Here is a 23,015-nt window from a genome sequence, read left to right as displayed (position 1 = left end):
TTATATAATTTTATGTAAAGTTGAGCTTATGTTCCTTTCAGAAATGTTGTTCACCTGTTTTGATAAAAAACGAAAACAAACTTTAAATCCAATGCACTTCAATGGCGCTAATTTGACCGGAATAAGAGAAAGTTTAAAGCCTGAGAGAAAGTGAAACTTGAATCCACCTGCCAATCACAAGTTAAAATCTCTGTACTTATGGCAAACAAGAACCCAAGAACAAGTAGAATGAAAGATTTGATTTAATCCAAACCTATATTGATTTGAAATAAAATGTGGGTAGAAACCAAAATGTGCAGTGAAAATAACGCTTCAGGAAATTTAAAACATACTTTGTTTTCTTTATAATATAATACGTCAGATTATTCCTTCATTTTCGGAATCAACCCTCATCTTTTGTATAGTGCACCAATATGGTAATTAATTATGTTGTAACCTTCTCAGCAGGTCTTTAAATTCTGTTTCTTTTTATTGTTTTTATTATGTGTTGAACACATTCTGTGAAACTGTTAATACAATACAAAATGGCACAGCTATGGGGGTCAGTGGGGGGTGGTGACATATTTCATGTTGCAATTAAGCCAGGGTGGCGCCCTCGCTGAGAGAGGCCCTGCTATAATTTCCGGAGAAGTGTGACCTTCTGGCACCATGGAGCTGCGTGCCGAGAGGTCCTGCTGGCGCTGCTGCTGGCGGTGCTGGCATCCTGAGCTCCAGAAGAGGCCAACCAGTGTCAAACCCAATGAGCGGATGAAGCAGCTAGGAGCCTGTGATACCATGCAGAGAGGGCAAGGGGCGTGGCTTAAGCACTGAAAAGTGGCATTAATCAATCCATCACTAGGTGTCACACTAGCTGGCAGAGGATGCTGTTCACGTGCTTCTGCTTCTGGTCTCCCGCCCTCATTTATATTTGTATCCTGGTAAAGTTGCCTCCTCTCACTTCAATTTGACTTGATTTCACTCTTACTGTACTGTGTTGTACTGGCACGTTACAAGAGCACTAAACCTCCGCTGTTTTCCCAAGCAATTTATAAAGCCAGTCAGTCTTCTCTTTATTATTGTTGAGAAATATCATTGGTTTTATTTATTTTATTATCTGTTTTTCATGGTGTGTTTTTGTGGCTGTACCACAAAATTCTCAGCTTGGGAAAATGAGACCTTGTTCTCACTGCGGCCAAACTGTGGAAAAATGTCTTCTCCACAGTGAATTGACCTCAGTGAGAGATGAGGTTTTCCCATCATGCAATGTTTTTGAGAGCTATCCTGCTTTAGTTTATTTTTTTGATTGTTGATTTAGGCTTTTCATGTATTATAATGTAAGTAAAAACAAACATCTTTGCCAAATAATCAAAATAATAAATATATATCTGCAGATTTTTTTTCTTATTCTCTAAAGTAGTTGATCAACTGAATGTGTTGCAGCTTGTATCCATCTCTTAACTCGTCACTGAAATTGCTCTGTCATGGAGCTGCTGCCTCCTATAAAAAGTATTTACAGCATGACAAATATTTAAAATCCCAGCTCACTGCTGACCCTTTGGCATTATAAAGATAGGGGAATGGGGGAGGCAAGAATGAAGCCAGAACAACGGAGTGGGGTGAAACCCTCTAACAGCTGTTGGTTCTCAGGGTTTAGCAGCCTCCTAGTTGGTGATGTAATCTGATTTTCAGATGTTGCTAGGCGACAGCTCGGTGGACTTGACGTGGGTGTGTGTCAGGCGCTGTCTTGTGTGGCAGGATCAGCACAGTGCGCAGATGCAGGGCCGTAGTGTGGGCTTGGACACACGCACAGGCACGCAGCCGCTCCCCGCCCAAACGCCCAGATGCTGCGTTGGAGAGAGTTGCCCTCTTGTCTATTTATTTTCTGAATCGGTCTCCCATTGTAAAGAATGCACTTGGCTGTACTGTGTCCATTGCCTCTGAAGATCTCGCAGCAGGGTGATGGGGAGAGCATCCTTGCATGCGGCCTGTGCACTGATGCAGATACCCCTGGTGTGATCTCTTGGTTATGCAAGGATGATCTTTGTTATGCAATCAGAATAATCTATTCTGGGAGAGATGGGGCGGGGGGCGTGGAAGGTGTTGACGGGGTGACGTGTAGTGAAGGGATGTCTCTGTGCGTGTGCACACTGGTATCCTATGTGGATTTGCAACAAAATGTCAGCATCTGTGTGGCTCGCTGTCTGGAACAAAAGGCTGCAACACCTGCCTTACTCTGCTGTCACTACACACACTGCCACCACACTATCCCTGTTTCAACCCCTCTGCCTGCCAATTAGAGAACAAGATGGAAAGGCACAAATCAAAGGAGTGTGTTTAATCATAGCCCTGAGTTTTCTGTGCCATTCATTAATCTGTGCCAACACTTTTTTTTATTTATAATTTTTTGTGCTTTTCTTGCTTGAAGATTGCATGCAATCTCTTTTGAAGATTTCCACAAAAGCAGAATTAACTAAAATGATTAAAGGGACATGTATTTTTTCAATAGTTGGCTTATTATGCATTTTATCTTTATTTTATAAACCTTAAATACGCAAGTACATGTGCCATTTTTTCTTAATTTAATTTGATTATAAATCCAAACTGGTTAGATTAATTCCTGATTTACAACCTGCTGTTTGCAATAAGCCATTTTGCATGACTGCAGCGTGCAGACTTCTCTGGGGGTGCTAAGCATGGCGTTGAACAGAGAGGGTGGGATTCTGGGAATGTAGCCTGCAGGCATCTTCTCATTTCAAGGTGAGTTCAAAATAGGGAAATGATGTGACACCCAGTTTGTGCCAGGAGGGCATGTTGCTTTTAACAGCATGGCTGGCTTTCAGAGCATCATAATTCAGGGACACACAGCAGCTCAGGAGAGCATCCCACTGCTGCAGTGTCACTAAGCAACTGTGACGTCACTGTGGAGAGTGCGGCCCTGACTGTGTGAGTGTGAGTGTGTGTTGTGAATGTTTTTGTAATCAAGGGGAGGAGCTTTTGGGCTGTAGCAGCAGCTTGAGGCAGCACTGCTTGAAATTTCTTTTTTTACACCTGTGTCGTTGCTGTCGACACTGCCCACTCCCTTGCCTTCCTCTGCCTGCCCACTTGTGGCAAGGAATGGAGGATACCCTCATCTCTCATCTGTGGTTTCTTCATGCCAGGCTCCTCTTCCACTCCCTTGGGTTTTGACTGTTTAGAATTGATACCATACCTAGATGTAGAACTTTTTTGTTAATGTATAGTCTCATTTGTTTGACATTTCATTGACCCTGTATGATCTAGTGTCCTCTTATACTAAACCACATTGGCAGTTGGCCAAATTTAACCGGTTAAAAAATATTTTCTCCTGTCCCAATGTGATTTAACATCAGTTTTACCAGCTTTGGCCTTTTTAAGGGTTTAAGAACACAGTGAAAGCTAGTCACTGGTCTTTGACAAGCAAACACCAGCAGTATTGTGACTCAAGGAGAGATGGTGTGTGAGGAATTCTTGGCACATGCATGTTGGAGCAGAATTCCACAAGAGCTGTGTAAAATACATGAAATGACTCCATCGTCTCCTCCTGCACACCTGTCTCTTCAGAAGCCAGGTGTCTTTATTGCCGCCCCCCCCCACTCTCCTCCTTTGTCGCTCTGTGCAGGAGCGGAGGCCTGCTACATCTCATTACCATCCGACTCTTCCGCTGGAAGGGCACTTGAAAGGAGACTGTCTGCTTGAAAGCACGCTCACCCTGGATCTGAAAGCCTAGGCCCTTGAAGGTTGTTATTAGGTCAGCGCAATACTTTTATGGAAATGTCCTTATTACTTGTGTTTGATGTGTGATATAGAGGCAACTGATTGCCAAACCGGAAGCTCAATCTACACCATGCTGACGTCTGTGGTGCCTTCTGCAGGGAGACGAATTTTGCTGGGTAAGGGGTTGCAGTGGGATGCTTTCAAAGTAACAGTTGCTATGCTAACCAACAAGGTGCCAGGCTCCCATGTATGTACGTATGGGGGGGAAATAATCACAACAACAACAACCCTCGCAACTTTGTTCCTGTGATAATTTGTCATCAAAGACCCCGTTCACACTTATTAGGCCGGCCCTGGGCCGCCTCAAATTTAGTCCGGCTTTTTTCAGACACCACGTTCACACTTGCGATTTTAGGAGCCTCAGTGCGTCACAGATGCGAGTGAAAAGCGGCCTAAACGAATTGCATGCCGGGAAGTAAACATGTGCTCGAACACACCAGTGACGCAGGACATTAGGTCTGATTACAGGTGTATGTGATGCGTTTATAATCACAACTTATTAACATCGATTGGCTATTGTTCGGTTCTATATTTTATTTGAAAGTAATCTTACCCTTTGCAGCCGAAGCTTTCTAAAATAATTAAAAATGTGCTGGTTCAATGGGGAATCTAATTCATATATTTCCCTTTTCAAATGTCTATATTCGGTTCTGCAAGTTTAAAAGTGCTGTTATACAATCCACCCGAAAGCGAAGCACTTTTATTAGGACATCTGCATTAAATCACAAGAAATCGTGTGTATCGAAAGCAGCCTCTGCAACGCGTCTGTAGTGATATCAGACAACAGCGCTGCGCTCCCTGCAGTTTCTGTTTTAACTTTATCTTCCCCACATTGGAAACAGCGCTTTCATTTCTGCATCGGCCCAGTTTTTACCTCGAACGACGGCATTTGTGATTGTACTGCTCAGCTCAATTTAACTGCATTTCGGATTACATAGGAAATAACTGGTCTCGTATTAAAATGCACTGATGTGAATGGAAACCTGCTTCAGTTAAATTTTATATCGTTTTAATGCAAAATTAGGATAATAAAATTATGGTCCCGTTCACAATTTCATAATGCAATTTCCACGTGTAAAATGCATACTGTTAAATTTCAGACTTCAATCATACTTAGTACAAGAACTAACAATAGCAAGTTTACCAGCTACACACTTTTATTTTAATCGACCGAGTAGTTTGAACTGTTTACATTATAACTCATTACTTAGCCTAGACTTTTATAATTATATAAAGATGTGAGCTAGCAAAATGTATCAGTACATTTAAGGCTATAGATCGATATGACATTCAAACAATACAGAGACAATACTGTGTTCTGCAGTGTGTGAGCTGTGTCGGTGCCCGTGTTTACTCTGTGTTTATTGTGTTTACTCTGTTTATTCCGTGTCTCTGGGGGCGGGGCTTGAGTTGCGTCACACGCTCACGCTTTCCACCGGCCCAGGCCCGGCGCGTACACAGTTACATTTAGGCCGGCATATATATATATTTTTTTTTGTCATGTAAAGGGAGCATAAAAATGAGATGGCATTCACACTTCCTCTGACAAGTGCACGGTCAAGCCAAATTCTGCTTTCCACGGTGCAAGCCTGAGGGACAGTCTACACAGGGAGGGAGACTGACTCAGCTGTTGCCAACTCCACCACAGGCTCCCAGGTGCTCGGCAGAGACCCTTTTCTTCATAACGTGTCCTGCTGCTTGTGTGTTGCACCATTGTGGATTCTGGTGCCAGTCAGATAATTTACCCTAGATTCAAAACATTGAAGTAGAGGGTCCGGACCACACTGAATGGGGGGACTTTGCTGGTTGAGTCACTTGGGAAACTGTGGGTTGATTGCTGAATACCACCTCAGAGCAGCACTAGAAGATGGGGGAAACGTCAAACGCTCTTTTAGATTTAGATTTAGTTTTATGTTTGTTATTTGAACAGGTTTCTTATTCGCATGGCCGTCGATCAGCACATCTGCCATGTGTGTGATGTTTCGGTTCCTGGACTACTCTTGACAGACGGCCCGTTGCCATATGGAGAACAGTCTACAGTAATTGAAAGCCTTTAATAAGGCATGAATGAGAGTGCTTTGCTGTATTCCTTGTATAGTAAATCATTTGTATGCCCAAGTGGGGATTTTTTTTTGGTATATATAGCTTCCTACAGAACAATCAATCAGCCGAAATGCCCATTCCCCATGAGGTATTGTTTAGAAAACGGGCAACGTCAATCTGTCCTGACGCATCCAGGCTGCATGCAAATGAGTGCATTATCAGTGAAACGGTAGAGGGGGAGTGTTGCAGCAGCTCATTTAACAAGATGAAACTTGTTCGCTCTGCGAGGCCTGCATTCTTAACAGCGCCGCAGTCATGGAATTCCACATTAAATAAACACTTATATGCTAATTGCACAGAAGCACAGTTTGCCATGTAAAAGGGTTTAAAAATAGACTTGTAGCTGTTTTGGATTTATTAATTGCCCCCCACACTCTTTTATTTTGGGGGATTCCAGTAAATGTTACAGTGCGAACACTGAATAAAATAGCCGGTGCTGACTGACTGATGTGCTGTCACAACTCACATGATGTCAAAGACACCACTTTTGACCACCGTCGCCTGCAGAAAGCAACCATGCTGGATTTTGTTCTGTGAGGCGGGGGTCTGGCACACACTTTTCTGTCTCCTTGATTACATCTGTCAGTTCCCCTTGCAAAATAGACTGTGACAAGGAGTGAGTCCCCTGCATTGATGCGAATGTACAAAATAAAGTCAAAGCAATAACAAGGTTCAGGAAGTCAGGTGGGATCCATTTGTCCTTTTGATATTAAATTGGGGAGGAGAAAATCGATAATCTGTTGTGGAGGACAGCTAGAGAATAGAAATATAAAGCTCTGCTTCTGACAGCTCCTACGTCTTTTTTTTTTTTTTTTCCCTCTCCACCTCTCAGTTGTGTAAATCAGGATTTTACTTCATTAGCACTCTGCCCGTAGGAGACCAGGTTTGATATCTGACTCAAGTCCCAACTGTGACAATTCTCATGGTTGCCATGCAAGTAAGCCGTCTCCACAGAAGCAGATGAGCAGTTTTGGCAGAGTTCGTTAGTTTCTGTCAGACGCTGTTTTTCAGACTGAGGGGCAGTGATTCACTTGGGGCAGAACTGTAGAAGAGCAAGAAGGTGATGCCAGTGCAGCCAGTACATGGGCACTGTGTATGTGTGACTGCTGATAGGGAGACATTTACTCCCTCAATAGATAGGTGGACAAGGAACATTCAGGGCCTGATTTAATTAGAATAATACCAAAATAGTTTATTCAGCTATACGAAGCACTACGGAGACGTCCAGCCGGGAAGACTTGTCTAAAGGTTTTCCAGAGAACACGCTATCGTATAGAGGATTACTGCTTTGGTTATGAGGTTACTAAGGTACCCCAAAATGTATAACTTTCATCACAGACTCCTCCTTTGTCTTCTGTTCTCTATGGCTTTGGATGAACATGTTTCTCTAAGATTAATCCGCTTCACAGCCCCCCCCCACAAAGCTTGAGCTACATCCAATCCGAGCAGGTAGTTTCACTCCTAAATGCGTTGTGAAAAATGGTCGGTTTAATTTTTCATGCTAATGCCATGCTGCTGTTTAGACCTTTCAGGCAAGGCATTGTGGGAGCTGGGCTTGTTTCCTCCAGCTCTACTGATTAAAAGTTGGGGTTTGGGGTAGATTCACCCTTCTGCTTTAACCCATAACTGAAGCCATAAATGTACATCTAGTGTAAAATAGACTTTGACATATGCCTTTACTACATGTGCTTCAAAATAATGTCTGTAAAGACTGGTGCACAGGTACAGATTGAATTAAGTACCTGAGTGCTTAGCTTGATCAAAAAGCAGAAGACACACCAGCTATACCCAGACCACCACCCTGTGCTACCCTGACAGGGAGTGATGTCTGCCTTGTTTGACATTCCACTGTTGCCCCCCAGGTGCCGAGGACGTGGTGATGGCATTTTCCCGCTCGGAGACGGAAGACCGGCGGCAGTGACCTCCCAAGACGAAACCATGACAACGGCGACGATGACAACACTACAACTACTGCTGAGAGGGGTGGCAGCCTGGGGCAGAGGGGTCCTGGGTGCTACCCAACTCCCTGCCTTCCTCCTCTCTCCTCCTCCTTTCACATGACCGCCAACATAGTATTCAGGACCTGGGGCTTTCTGTTGGGACAGAACTAGAAGAGAAGAACTGAAAAGAAGGAAAAAAAGAATTTGGTGCGTCTCCTTTCTGGTTCTGATTCCAATCCCCTCTCCCCGGTGGGTTTTGTTTTGTTTGTGTTTTGCTTGTTTTGTTGTCTTTTGGTGATAAAATGAACAGAACTCTTGCACAGTGTCTTTATGACTATTGACCAGTAGGACGTCAGGTAGGCAGGGAGGAAGAAAGCAAGCAAGCAAGCAAGCAAGGAAGGAGGGAGGGAGGGATGCACGGAACTCTGAAAGTGAAACTTTGTTGGCAAATTCTTGTTTTTCATGATTAACAGGGAGGTGGGAGCGGGGAAGCGACAGAAATGTTGTTTAGAGGAGATGGTTACAGTTTGTCTGTGAAATGTGATTTTCTTTTTGTATGTTATTATTCAACAGCCCATTGCCTTTTATTTTTTATGCTATTTGGCTGGACATGGACATTGTATATACACCCATTGTGTTGTGTATTTTAGCGACAGGAATCCTTTTATTTAAGCTGCTGTGCAATGTACTCTGCTTTCAAGATAAAAATATTGGAAAAAGAGGTTGGATGGAAAAAAACCATCAGTCAATTATCCTGACCTACAGGAGCCTGAGAGGATAGCGGGGCAGGACAGCAGAGTATCTATCGATCCAGTGTGGGGAGGAGGGAGCGTGTTTAACCGGCATGCACATATACATATCCAGAAACACACACATGCAAACGCACAGCTGAGTTTACAACTGGTTGATGTCACATTTTTAGGTCTAATACAAGGTCACTATGTATTTGTAAAATGATGAAATCTTTTTATTGTACAGAAAAGACTAAATGAAAGCCAAGACGGAGAATTAATGAACTGCTATGTGCCATCTGTAATTTTTTTGTTTTTGTTTCTTAATGATTGTAGAAAAAACTTTGTATCCGAGGATCACATAAGGGGCCTGATTTATTTATTGTTTTTTTAATGATAATTTTTGATTATTGTGTCTTACTTTGAGGTAAATGAAGCCCAAGTAACAAAGAGCAGAGGTGGGGAAATTGGATGGAAAACAGATCTTTGTATCTGGAAGTTTTTAGGGGGGAAAAATGTACCCATATTTGATTGAAATATCCTCCAAGATGCAAATGATCTGGATTGGAGTAGTGTGGATGAGTGGGGTATGAAAAACAAATTAAAGATATGCAAAAACATAATAGGAGGTAAGTGGGACATATATATTTTACATGCCTAAAACTAGAACAGTTAAGAAACCTTTCCAATTCATACACTACACTTCTGGAACTCCCTGTAAGCCCAAACTACAGAAAAAGCTGAGGGATTGTCTCTCAGGTATTTCATTAATCTTTTAAAACTACAAACTACACTGCAAGTAACAGTGCCACCTTCACTGGCAATAAAATCATGATAATTCATCACTTTTTTTAATAGCCTTCAAAATAATTAAGGTTCCTTAAATCTAATGTGTGTATGTGTTTGCTGATTTAACTGGAATTCTGTATGTTTTTAATATTTTGTTTGGATATGTACGCTTTATATAAACGCCTTTTTGTGATGCTCCCACACTAATACTTTGTGTTAAATGTGTGTGTTCTGTTTTGTGTTTTCTTGGTCTTGTCTTGCTTTCAAAACCTTCTTTTGTTGAATTGGAGCATGCGAGTGAGCATGTTTAATTTTTACAGTGCGCGCTAGCCATTCTCGGTCTTAAGAGTATTGTCTGGGTCATTCTTGTCTGTGCATTTCAATGGTCTGGGAAGACTGCTGTTCGTGGATTTATTCTTTGGAAATTTATGTGGAATGGAATGCAAAAAAGATGTTTCAGGCACATGGGGTGGGGGGGAGTAGAAGTGTTATGTATGTGGATATTTTATTTGGTCAACAAGAACAAAGGTAATAATAATAATATGGTGCCATTTCCTCAGATGTTTACTGTAACTTTTTAAATTATTATTATTATGGTAATTGTCCTAGTCTGTTTTGATTTATGCTTCTATGCATTTTCCTAAACGAAAAAGACACTGTCACAATCAGCCCTATAATAAACTGGTGGCGAAAACTTAGTTCTGGAGGACCGCAGTGTCATCTGAATTTTGTTCTACCTTAATGCTCAATTAGCAATTATTTGGTCCCTTGAACCATAGGCCTTGTTCTAGGTTTTGAACAGGTGGGGTGTGTAAAGAGACTTCCATACCCTGCAGGATGGCGATCCTCCAGAACTATATCTGACCCTGGCCCTTACCAGACAAATAACGAAATTAATATTTTATTGTGATTACTTTGCATAAATGATGTGTCCTGTTTTATATTTTCACCCTGTATACTGTGTGTGAAACCTGTGAGTACTGACACAACTGCAAATTCTCTGTCCGTTCTTTTGTGGAAATGCGTTCCTGGCACAAATGCTGTTTCAGTCTTCACTTAATCAAACCAACCGGAGACTGTAAGAGGTAAAAATAAAAACAATCAATCACACGAGCACAATGATTTCATCATTGACATTAAAAGGAAAAAGACAACCATGCATGACAGTTTTATTAATTTACAAACAAAAAAAATGTTTAGACAGGATTATTTGTTGTTGTTTTTTTTTTGTTTCTTTTTTAAGAAATACTGTATTCCTCATAATTATTATAACAACAACAATAAAAAAAAGAAGAAAATGTTTGTAAGCATTGATTTCCTGAGGTGTGTATTATTGTCCTTGTGCTGTCACACTTTGTGTTGTCACTCAGAAACACCTTGCAAAATCCAATTAAGTTTAACTGTTGGATGTCAGTGCTGGGAAGTTTAAAACTTAGAGGTAGTGATCGGGGTGATGAAGTTAGTTTGCTTGTAAAACATTACACTTTACATATAAATAAATTGTCCTGAATATAAATTGCTTCCTTTTGATATTCTCAGAGTTCTTGAAATCTTCCCATATCCAAATCTTTGCCAAATGCATCTCCTTTGAGGCTACAAAGGGGACCTATGAAATTGCCTAATAAATTAATGTTTGGACCCAGATGTGCTTAGAAGATTCACTGTAGCAGGTAAACTGTAGGAGATGTGAACAATAACTCTGAATAAGAACAGAACAGCTTCAAAAACGATAAACCACAAGCATGGCTTACGTCAAATTTTTTTTTTTTTCATGTGTTATCTTCTAAATCATGGTGAGTCACTCTGGGAAGATTAGGTTTTGTTCCTGCAGTACAAGAGACAAACTTGATCAGAATGTGCTAAGAGGCTGACGGGGGGGGGGGGTTGTGTGAGAGCTGTTGACTTGACTAGACCCTTTAACGAGGTCATGCAATAGGAAGGCTACAAGAGAGATCTGAAAAAGCTGAATGGAAAGTAAATGCAAATGGAAGTGTTCTGGCTAAATGTAATAAGTGTGAGGATATTTATTAACCTTTTGGATGTATAGCTCGTATTTGCGCAATATCGAAGAACCTTCATTTCCTTTTCTTGCATGTAATGTATGAAATCCATGTCAGCATCTCCAAGGCGAACTTCAGTTGCTTCCCCCCCATCCTCTGTCTCTCCTCACAGTAGAATACCTCAGAGGCTTCTGCAAATAGAGGCTCCTCCTGTTGCCAGTTACATTTCCCTAAATGCAGCTGTGCATTTATATTTAATTGTTTGTTGATTATTATGGATTTATCCTTGCGCAGGCCCCTAGAATAGAATAATGCTGTGTAAACCTTAGTTTTGTCACAGGAACATGAACCACTGTCCCCCTTACACTTACTCAAATTTTCTGTGTGATTTTGCTTTTGACAAATGTGATTATGCAAATATATTGGGTTAATAAGGTCCCTGTTCAATCACTGCATCTCCATTAAAACTTTCTTTTGGACCTTGTCAATATGAAGAATACATGAAATTCAAATCCAACCTTAAGAAACCTTGCACCTTGAATTAGTAGTCAAATATATAAATGTGTGAATGTATCATCACCCTGGCTTACTTGGCTCTTCAAAGAATCCTACAACCGTTTTGTGTCAATTGTCTCTGGAATTCACAGCTTTTTCTCTTCTTCAACATGAATAATATGTGTGTTCATTTTTATTTTGTGTTGCATTTTTTTCCCCTTTCGTGTTTGATGAAAATGTATTAATATTCTGATATTTTGGAAATCATAAGCCAATTAAAAGAATGGATGACAGATCACTGAAACATCTTGCTTGCTTCTGCACTAGCCTAATTATTATTTGCTTTGCCCGTGAATTTCAGGCCTGTCTTGTTGGGTGAGCTGGAAAGTGTTGCATCTTGGGTGTTAGAACTTCCATCAGTATGAAGTGCGAGAGCAACAGTTTGGAAATAAAGACTTATCTGTAGCTCTATTATCAGTCCTGTACTGTCATCCTTTAATGTTTCTAGCGGTAAAGTGAAGTCCCAGAGCTGTCCAAAGCAGTCGACTTTGATGGCTCCCCCCTTTCGGAATGTATTCAGATCCAGAAATGCAGAAATCTGGCGTGTTTAACCACGTATCAATTTTTCTTTGTGTATTTTCATTTCATGACACTTTCTTCCCTGGGGGACTTAAGTGCTAGGCACTAAGCTAAGTGTATCAGATTCTGAATGATTTGCTCATTATTTAATTTTCCATTATTATTTTTTTACAAGAATCTGGAAATGTTTTATCTCCTTTTCCTCCTCCTCCTTCTCATTCTTCTGTGAATGTGTTCAGTAGGAGCTTTTATTAACTTGACTCCCAGTTCAATTCTCACAAAAACTACTGTATAAATCACAAGTGACTGACTCTCCTCAGGGCTGTCAATCCAGCGCCTGTATTTGTGCCATTGCTATCTTTAGTGTCTGCTCTAATTGGCTTTAGGTACATCATCATTATTATTATTATTATTATATTATTATTATTATTATTATGGTTAATTCTGATGTTAATTGCATATTTCTGGTAGTTTTAATTTTGGGTGTTCATAACCGGTATGTAATAATGTGAGCAATATAATCTATGTTATTAATTCATTGCCTCAAGGATCTATGTGGTTCTATCTTCCTTAGAGATGAGAGAGAAACACAAACTGCCTTTGGAAATGCTGCTTCTCTGAGTGCGTCAGCACACTCAAACATATTTCAGAGCACTGTTGTCCTGTAGGATTAGGTGATCTGAAATATTAGATTAACCAATATCGCAAGGAGCAATGTATGACGTAGGTCCCAGTTTCATTAAAGGGAAGGCACACTATATTCTGTCACCTTTATTTTTAAATATGGCACAATTTTTGCTTGCATTTTATATTGTAATGAGTTAACACAATGATTGCTGTTTTTGTAATGCATGTAACTACACGTTATCATATTGTACCAAGTTTTTACCATGGTACATTGTACGTTACCATAAATTAACCATATTTTACCCATGCTTTAACAATATTTTGTTGACTGTGACAAACAGAAGGCAATCCATTGATCATTCACACGAGCTGGAGGCACATTAGATATGTGTAATGGCAGAGATTCTAAGTGTACATAAGAAGTCTAGTACCTGTTTACAAAGCTAATTGGGAGAAGCAGAAAAGGGAAAAAAAATATTAGGAACTGCAGCAATGGAAAAGCAGTCTGGGAAGGATGCCAAACCATGCTGAGTTCACCTCACAAGGGCCTGCCAAGCAGAATCAAGAAGACGCTCACTTTTTAATTGGCTAGTTATGATGCAAAGTGTTCTGTTGGTTAAGATGCATAAATAACACTGATTGCATCCTTAATGTGCAACATCAGCTCATTAAAGCTGAGCCCATAACACAGGTGAGTCAAGTATAGAATAAATATTGCATCTGGATTGCCAGTAAGTGGAAATGCAATGGGCACATTTTACTAGTGAGGCACTTACAGCACACTTGTTTCTGACAGAGGAGTACTATAACATTAGGACAAGTGTACAGTACAGCTGGGGTTTCCAGAACTGGTCCTGTAATTGTACTCTGTCATGCCTGTGTTCATGCCACACAACTACAGGACAATGAAGAGTCAATCACACTTAGCAGCCTGTCTTTGGGATGTGAGAAGAATGCAGCTTACCTTGGGAAAAGTGGTCGTTCGGCTTTAAAAGATTTGAGCCTAGTGGATGCTTGTTTAATTTTGAAGTAATAAAAAAAGCAAGAAAGGGTTTAACTTCTTCCAGCCTTGTGTGATCAATACAGCTCAGTATTGTGGAGGACACAGTGCTAATCCATACTCTGCAGGATGGCTTTTATAGAATGCAATCAAATTCCAATATCACCTGGGAGAAAAGTATCTGAAGCCGCCACAAAAGAAAAAGTGCCGGCCTAGAGCTGAAAGGCACGGATGATAAGATCGAATAATTCACTTCCCTCCTCCCTGTGCTTTTAGGCTTCCTCACCCTTCCTTGCCATGAATTCATTTTTTCTTTGCAATTTCTTTGTGAGGGCCCAGGTACACAGCTATGTTTTTTGTCCAATCAGAAGAGCACTAAATGCTACAGTTTAGAATCGATCAATGGCAATATCTTTTCTTGACAAAGAATTGAAAAATAGTTGGTACTCTCAGTTTATTGTTCTACAGTCATTCTTCTTGCTATTGACCTTGTTTATCCATCCACGTACCGATCCACAACTTCGTGATTGTGTGATGCACAATGTGACATTACTGCAGGGAGAGAGGGGGTGGTGTGTAGTAGAGTCAGTAGAGTAGTAGAGTAGAGTAGAGTCAGCCAAGCTTTAGAGAACATACATAAATCTGTAAGCACAGCGTGGCAAGTTAGCAGCCCTCTTGGTGTGTAATTACTCTGCATAATACAAATAAACTCTTTATGGATTCCCTGATTTAAAACAAGCATTAACACTGCATTTAGCCCCTCCATATTCAGCTGTTTCAGTGCCTAATGTTAACTCTCACCTGCCATTAGATAACAGTGGATGTTGTAGTTTTAAAAATATTAAATAGCATCTTTGTTAAGCATTAAACATGAATTTGTAATAGTTCAGGCATTGCACACACTGAGGCATGAAGAAAAGCTAATCCTTTATAATAATAATTCTTATTTTATTGTTGTATCGGTCTGTCTGTATTTCTCAATTTAAAACCCAATACTAATTAACAAGATTACATCTTCTTGCGCTTTTGATTCAGAAGACGAACGTGTTGTCAAAACAGTAAAGGCACGTGTGATAAGGCAACAGGCTCTGAATTTCATAATTGTTATTTTGCCTTTTGTCCAAAACAAATTGGGATTCAAAAAAAGAACCTGTCAAATAAGTTACAAGGCATTAAAAATTAGAGTATTGCCAATGTTGTAACTTGTCTGGTTTCTCTTTCTATACTCGGAGAGAAGGGGAATGTAGATCCTGGGAAGTAGCCACTGAACACACTTTACTGTCACTTTCTGACCATCATCTCTGCCCACTTGTGGAATTGTCGTTTTTTTTTTTTAAATGGATCAATCCTGTATTGCCATTTGCAGTATCATTACCATTCCGTTTACTTCTTCTTACTCATTGCCTCACCTGTTGTTTTTCAAATGGTGCAGCAAGCAATTATACTCCAAATAGAACATCAAGAAGCCTACAACTCCAAATGGTATCATGCAGCTTAATGCATAATTAATAGTTAGTTGTTTTTGTTTTAAATCACAGAATACTAATATTCCATGTGTTTTTGAGAGAGGGCTGTGTTCTGTAGCTGCCCGTGTTTCTTGGTGCCGTATTTGCCTTTGTTAGAAATATACCGGCTCCCTCTGCCACTGCAGGTGAACACGGTGGGGTAGAGCAGCAGTCTATAGAATTCATATCGAGGGTGGATTTCTTATCTGCTGCACAGTGTCAGTTTTGGCAGGGTGAGATGTGTGGATAGGGGTGGTTTTAAGCTTGGGTTACTGGGATACATCCACAGGCAGAATTAGATCACTCTGTTATTGAATATCTTACTATAGGCTGACCAGATTTCCAGGGACAGTCCCCAGTTTAGGTACTCTGTCCCTGGCAATAACCTGTCCTCAGAAATGTCTCTGGTTGGCTTTGTCAAACAGTGGATTAAAAATGTGGCAATATTGTCATAGTAATGAATGTGGCATAAATACTGTATATAATTACCTTTCTCAATTATACCCGGTCTATCTCTCTATATATATTGCTGTAACTATGGCTACAACAAAGCTGGCACATGCTAAGGTCTGTTTGAATGTGCATGTGGACTCAATGAGGAATGCAGATGGCACTGTCCAAGAATTGTTAATTCAAAGACCAACTGCAAAAAATATTATTTCTTCTGATCAACTGCAAAACTCACATCTCTATTATGTACAATCTTCCATATTCACAGGGGAGGCAGGGGATCAATAAACTAACAAGGTACAAGTGCACAAATCCACCCTTAAATTCTGTAAATTCATTTCTTGGTAAAGATGGCTACGCAAGAGGGATTATTTGCTTATCACACTATTCGTCACAAGCACAGTTTAAGATCAAAGGACTGCACCTTGAGTTTAAATCGAAGATTCTACAATCACAAATGTATTTGCACTTTGGCAACCGATGAACCAAAACATGATCTGGGCATTGCTGAATTTGTATCACTTTCAGTTGATGCCTCAAATCATTCACATGTAAAACTGTTACCTATCTTGATTTGTTATTTCAAGGCATATAATGGAAACACATCCGTGGAGACAAAGGCACTTGATTTTGTTGAACTAAAAGTAAAACAGCTGAACTAATCACAGGAGAGATGCTTGATGTTATAGAAAAGTTTAGCTGGGAAAATCAGGCTGTGGCTTTCTCTGCTGATAATACAAACAAACTATGTCCGGTTATGCCGAAAATGTGCACAATACTAACTACCATGCCAGCCTTGGCAGGAGATGACAGGCTGCAGATCTCCCACTCTTATCATTCACAACTGTGCCCAAACTGCATTAGATAGAATCCCAATTGAGGCTGCATATATACTAACCACAATTTTCAGATATTTTCACATATGTTTTTGTGAGTTTGTGCAGCAAGAATAATACTCTAATTAATGCAAGTTTGCCATTCAGCCTTAAGGTTAGCACTGGAAAGTAATCATTCTGGGTTTATGGATTGAATGTTACAAATATGATGTAATGACTTTGGCTATAGCTATGTATATAAATATGTTCATGACATCTGTTTCTACATAACATTTAATTTTTGAAAAGCAGTACACACCACCCCACCCCCTCAGGCTCCTACAGATATGTCCCTGGATATGACACAACAAATCTGGTCAGTTGATCTTACAAGAAGGGTGAATATGTATAAGTGTCCATATGTTTATCTGACCTAAACAATATGCACAGCAATCGCCACGGTTCTCTGCAGACACTGAAGAACCCATCGACACAGTAATACTCGAAAATGCATTAAAGTTACAGTGTTTGTTCTTATGTCATCTTAAGTCTTTTACAACTGTGTCTAATTCTTCTCAAGGGTAGAAGTTAGAACAATATTGATTTTCCTATCCTGCTAGGAATCTCTGTTCATGATCCTTCAGCTTGCTGAGAGACATCAGCAAACCCACAATGCCTTTCTTAGGCGTAGCCCTTCTGCCAGCTTTATCCAACGGCAATCTTTGAGACATTAACAGATTATGACAAAATAACAAAGACATTTATCCGATTAATTCATTAATGACTTCAATTCAAATATTTAATTTTGAGTAATTAGATGGGCAAGTGGGAGCATGTATTTGTATTATTCTTTCATGAGTCTTTTGTAATAAGTTAAAGTGATCAGTAATTATCGTGTTTATGAGGCCTTGTGACTTATGGTGGTAGAAACCCTCCCTCGCCAAAGGGATTTTTGGTTTTGTATGACTGGGCAGCAACCCAGAAGAGAAGCATTGCTGCATAGACACACCAAAGATGGACTGTGTTTGATCTCTTGCACTTGTAAGCCAAGAGCCAGAGCAGAAGCTGGGAAGTGATGTCACCATAGCCAGGTCTGCAGCTGGAGTTGGTCTCAGGGCTGGGCTGTCACCAAACACACAGCAGGCCACAGCTATTCTCACTTTTCTATTGAGCCTCCAGGGCAGAGGTCTCCAAGCCTCTGTGGGTGGTGCCCCAATCTGTCTGGGCTTTAGATCATTCCACTCTTGGCCAATCAGGTTCAGGAAAGTGACTGAGGGCTGGATTGTAGAAAGTGATCATCTTCCTTTTGCCCCCTCTATTTTGGAACCTCCATACAATCTTAGTCCGATTGAATCCAGGTTTTACCAAGGATAGCTTTTTAGATATAGGAGGTTGTTATTCTTCTTAATTTATATGCACTGTGTAGGCTTCTTCCAATTAATCTGCCCCAGCCTCCACTGCTATTGTTGGCAGTAAAACAGTGACGAACTCAGGCCTTTATAATGTGTTGAATGGAAAGAAAACCCTTGGATAAGAAAGGGATACAATTGAATTTGCCTATTTCAGTCCAAATACACCTCCAATCCTGTTAGTCTAATTTGGTGAGCAGTTGGGTACAAGAAGGAACCCATACCTTCACAAACTTAAATAAAACCAAGGCCAGTGGGAGTTGTGTTTTTCATTTTGACCCTTTTTCATCTCACCCTTTCAACATTTGCATCTTCTGCTTAACCTCTCTTGACTGGTGTATTTTATTTGGCACAAATATTAGCCCGTCAGCCGTGCCACTTATGATGCTGTTCAGAGAGGAATGGGGGGAGGTTTTACCTTTCTATGCAAGATGTAGATTTATATTGTTAGACTCTCATATTGTATTACATTAGTAATTTTTGGTTCGTTTTTTCATTCTCCCCAGAACACAAACAAAGCAAAACAAGAATACATTTTGTATCTCATTGTCAACAGCAGCACTGCACCGAAGATGGAAAAAAGAAAAAATGGAGGAAAACATTAAAGAAACCTTGGAAGACAACCCTGCACTTGTCTGTGGCTGCCTGAATCTTTGAAGTGGTTTAATCAAGTAAGTTCACAAAGAGGAAAGATCCAATCAATTAAGACATTTTTACATTTTAAATAATTAAAGGTGTAATGTCCTGTCCTGTCCTCCTCCTCCCTTTTCTTCACTTTCTTCAAGGCTGAGCAACAATAAATCAGTATTTCAAACAGTGAATCGTGCTATATTGATTAAATAAAAATACATTGTCAAACTACAGCATGCTCTCTCTTAAAGGTGATGCTGCAGCTGTGTTTATGGCCACAGCAGTACTGTAAGACCACAATAGTGTTTCTGTAACGGGTGTTTCACTCTTCTGTAACCAGTATCTCATGTCCCTCTCAAACTTTTCATCACCAATTTCTATAATTATCTACACGTTTTAATTTGGACTAAAGCTAAATGTTTGAAGGGCTAAATGAGGTACAGGACTCAATATAAGACTACTACAACAGAAAATTCATTGTTTATGTATGATCTCTCCAGGAAGAAATCTCTGGAGAGACCTACCACTCAAAGTAATTAAAAAAACATGCAGTAATTTAATACAAAACTGTTTCAAATGGCTTCAAAGAACCTTTCCAGTTCCAAAAATAGGTTACAAGGTTATGAAAAACATGCGGCCATAACTTCAATGTCTGCTGTAAAACCAATAGAGATAAAAAGACAAGCGAGTCGTCTGACACACAATCAATTGATTAGCAGCCTGTTCGATCAATATTAACAATCCGCTTACATTATTAGCATATTGTTCTACAATAGAGGTGCTACAAACAGGCCAGTTGAAGTATTAAGTTAGAGAAAAAAAACATACCAATTATCCTTTCAAATCTAAAGACTTATTGAACTTCCTCCATTATAACAAAAAGTGAACAAGGTAGTGTCTTGGCTTCTGCTTCAATGGAAGTGATATGATGTCTCGCTGGTTGCTCGCCAACAACCAATTATAGACATTCCCTGGTGATTCTGTGGTCTCTAAGCCTAATAATACTGTGTAATGATGACAGACGGTCTCTGGGAAAATGAGGACCAGCCAGTTATGAAAAGCAGAGGTCTGTTCCTGTGAAGACGTGATCTGTGTCCGCCCACACTCTTTTGGCCCAAAGACTCTTGCTATCTATCAGAAAATGTTTTTTTTTGTTTTTTTTAAGTTCATTGCAGTGTAAGAGCAGAAACAACTAGGTTTCCTAAGACAATGAGTTAAGGTTACGGTTTCTGAAACTAATGACTGCTGGTTAGGTTCTGGATCAATGTTAAAACATCAGCTCATTACAGATCTTATTACAATGTCCTTGGATCTGATATTGCTTCTCTGGCAGCAGAAAAAGAACTGCAGTGCTTTCTGTCATTCTGCTTGAATGTTAATTACTTTAACTTGTTTAATTCCCTACTATGTTTGTGTCTTGCTGCTTAGGTGTTGCCAGTTTTGCCAGTGTAGCCAGATATATTATAGTATATTTCATATAGTTTCTCTGGTGTGGTACAGGTTGCCAGAAGTGTAAAAAGTAGTCGGAATTCATACTTGAGTAAAAGTAAAAATATTCTATGAAAAACTTACTCCAGTAAAAGTAAAAAGTCTCCCATTCAAACGGTACTTGAGTAAATGTAACAATTAGCTACTTTCAAGAGTACTCAAGTACCAAAAGTAAAAGTAAATTGTGATTTTAGTAATAAAGTGAATGTGCATGTGTTTGTGTGTGAGCCTTATGAAGAGGGCATGCAAGAGATTAATTTGATGTTTAAATCCAACATTTTATTTTCCATAAATTATCAAGGTATTTTATTTTTATGGTTCCTCAATTTTATCTTGAAGAAAACCACGTCCAACAAAAATAAATGTTATTTAGGCACGTATCTGGAAATTAATTTGTATTCAATATTAACAAAGGGTAACATTGGGGGATTTATATAATAGCCTATTTTGAGTTTTCGTAGCAAACTCACTGTTCACACACACACACACACACACACACCATATAATAATGTATAATAAAACACAAAACAAAACAAAAAATATGAAATATGTACCCCTGTAGTGATCACATTTGTAATATATTGCACTGTGGTGCAGGAGACTGGGTTTGAATTTCAAAACCCCCAGGATGTTACTAAATTATATATATATGAATATAACTTAAAAGCATCTGTGCACTGCAGTCTTCACTCCCATGAAGTGTTGGCCCAAATAAGGCAAAAATATATAATTAAAAATGTATTTCATAGCCGCACTCTCACTTATTAGGTATTTAGACAGGACTCCTGTATTACAAAAGTTTAATTTTATTGAATAACAAGGCCTTTCAACACAACTGTGTCTTCATCTGGGCTATAAATACCAAATAAGTGAGAGTGCGGCTACAAAATAAATGTTTCATTATATGTATAATTATAAAATTTGATGATGTCTTATCTTAAAAACTTGTGTTTTATATAAAGTATAAACATCAACATGGACATTATTTCGGGACCTTTTCTCATATACAATTGTACTATTTATATCATAAAGTGAATAATAAATTTAATTATGCATATTATTTATCGATACTGTATCTTTTATGGACAGTTGTCATTAAAGTAAAGCTGCTGTGATGTTCACCCAGGCATTATCTTAATGGATTTGTTTGTATTTTGATTTACAATGATCCAGTAATGGATATTGCTGTGCCTCAGAAATTAAAGGTAGGGTATGCAATCTGTTCCAGAAACATTTTTTGTTATACTGGTTGAAAGTCTCTTCACATCCTGATAGCAATCAATAATATAAGTGGTATAAATGTAAAAACATATATATGTATATATATACCTTCTGTGGAAGGGACAGGACTAAAAAAGGATCGACCAATCATTGCATTCGGTCCGAATGTAATGATAGGATGTCCTTCCTGTCTGTCAATCTATATTTGCATACCTCCGCGCAACTTGTTCGCGCAGATAATCACACGTCATCAGCGCGGGAACTTGACGCTGTGCAGAGGGAGCACCAGAATGGAAGGCGAGCCGCAGCTACTATTTTTAAAAACATAATAACCGTAAATAAGATGTTTACGTTGGTTATTATTGTAATGTCTAACCTGCGAATGAGACAGGCGGTCATCTGAAAGCGTGGCGATCGATTCCACCCGCACGTCTCTCCTGGCGCTGAGACTCCGCTGTGTGTGTGCGCATGTGCGATGGAGGGGGCGTGGCTTTGGAGACGCTCTGAAGCGAGGGCGGCTCTGTGCGTTCAAACCTGCTGACTGCTGCCTCGGGATTGCAGACCCGGGCTTTAACTTCTCGTCGTCCACGCGTTTTCTTATGGGGCGCATGCGTACACTATACGTGTTTCCGCGTGGGTTGACGTCACTTCTGATTGGTCAGATTGTTTCCAGTCGCGGCGAAAAAATGTAGAAAGTAGCTCTATCTAGCAATGCTCGATTTCTTTACAGCAGTGTGGAGCTCCTACTGAATACAGGCAGTCCACTTCAGATTTTAGGGGCAATGCGTGAGACCTGAGAACTATACAGGTCACTGCACCGCTTTACAGCATGGACCATTCATACGTTATGACAACGTCACACAGCTACATGCGCAATACCCATCGATCTAATGCCACACAAAACAGCTGCTATTACCAAAACAACACTTCCCCACGCCAGTGCAATGCATTTCCAATCGCGGAAAGCAAACAATACTGTCCACTGCACGCAGGTACGCATGCGCTGTAAGAGTGGGTGTCCGTGTCCTTCTGTTCCTCCCATAACTCGTCAATCTCAGCGGCACATCGCAGTTTCTGCACGCAATTGTGACCACTGCTAAACTATTCATTTTGCATACCCATTATTAAAGTTAGGTGTATTTTTTTCATGCACCGCCTTTCTACTGTGTGAAGGCCAATCAAAAAACGTTTTTTTTCCCAAATGGAAAAATGTATGTGACTGACGTATGAATGGTGCTATGGAATTGCAGAATGAAGCACAGAGCCGGGTTAATATTCATAATAATGACCTAGTGAGTGAGTAACAGTAACGGAGTCTGTGGGAAATGTAGTGGAGTAAAAAGTACATTATTTTGTTCATAAATGTAGTGGAGTAAAAGTAAAAATAGCCACCGATAATAAATACTTAAGTAAACTACAAATACTCGTACAGGAACGAAGGATTTGTATTACGTTACACCCC

The 23,015-nt window shown here is 39.9% G+C and overlaps 1 protein-coding gene across 1 annotated transcript in view; it reads left to right on the top strand.

The window, feature by feature from the left end:
* ctnnbip1 (catenin, beta interacting protein 1) overlaps window positions 1–10,644 on the top strand; it is a 35,463-nt gene extending 24,819 nt beyond the window's left edge. The window contains exon 4 of the mRNA XM_066690734.1: window positions 7,737–10,644. Coding sequence (XP_066546831.1) covers window positions 7,737–7,795 — 59 coding nt within the window. The 3' untranslated portion in view covers window positions 7,796–10,644. The remainder of the gene's footprint in view (window positions 1–7,736) is intronic.
* The last annotated feature ends 12,371 nt before the right edge of the window (window positions 10,645–23,015 follow it).

Source organism: Amia ocellicauda, chromosome 18, assembly GCF_036373705.1.
Source record: "Amia ocellicauda isolate fAmiCal2 chromosome 18, fAmiCal2.hap1, whole genome shotgun sequence".
NCBI classification, from domain to species: domain Eukaryota; kingdom Metazoa; phylum Chordata; class Actinopteri; order Amiiformes; family Amiidae; genus Amia; species Amia ocellicauda.
This window is presented reverse-complemented; position numbering and strand designations above follow the sequence as displayed.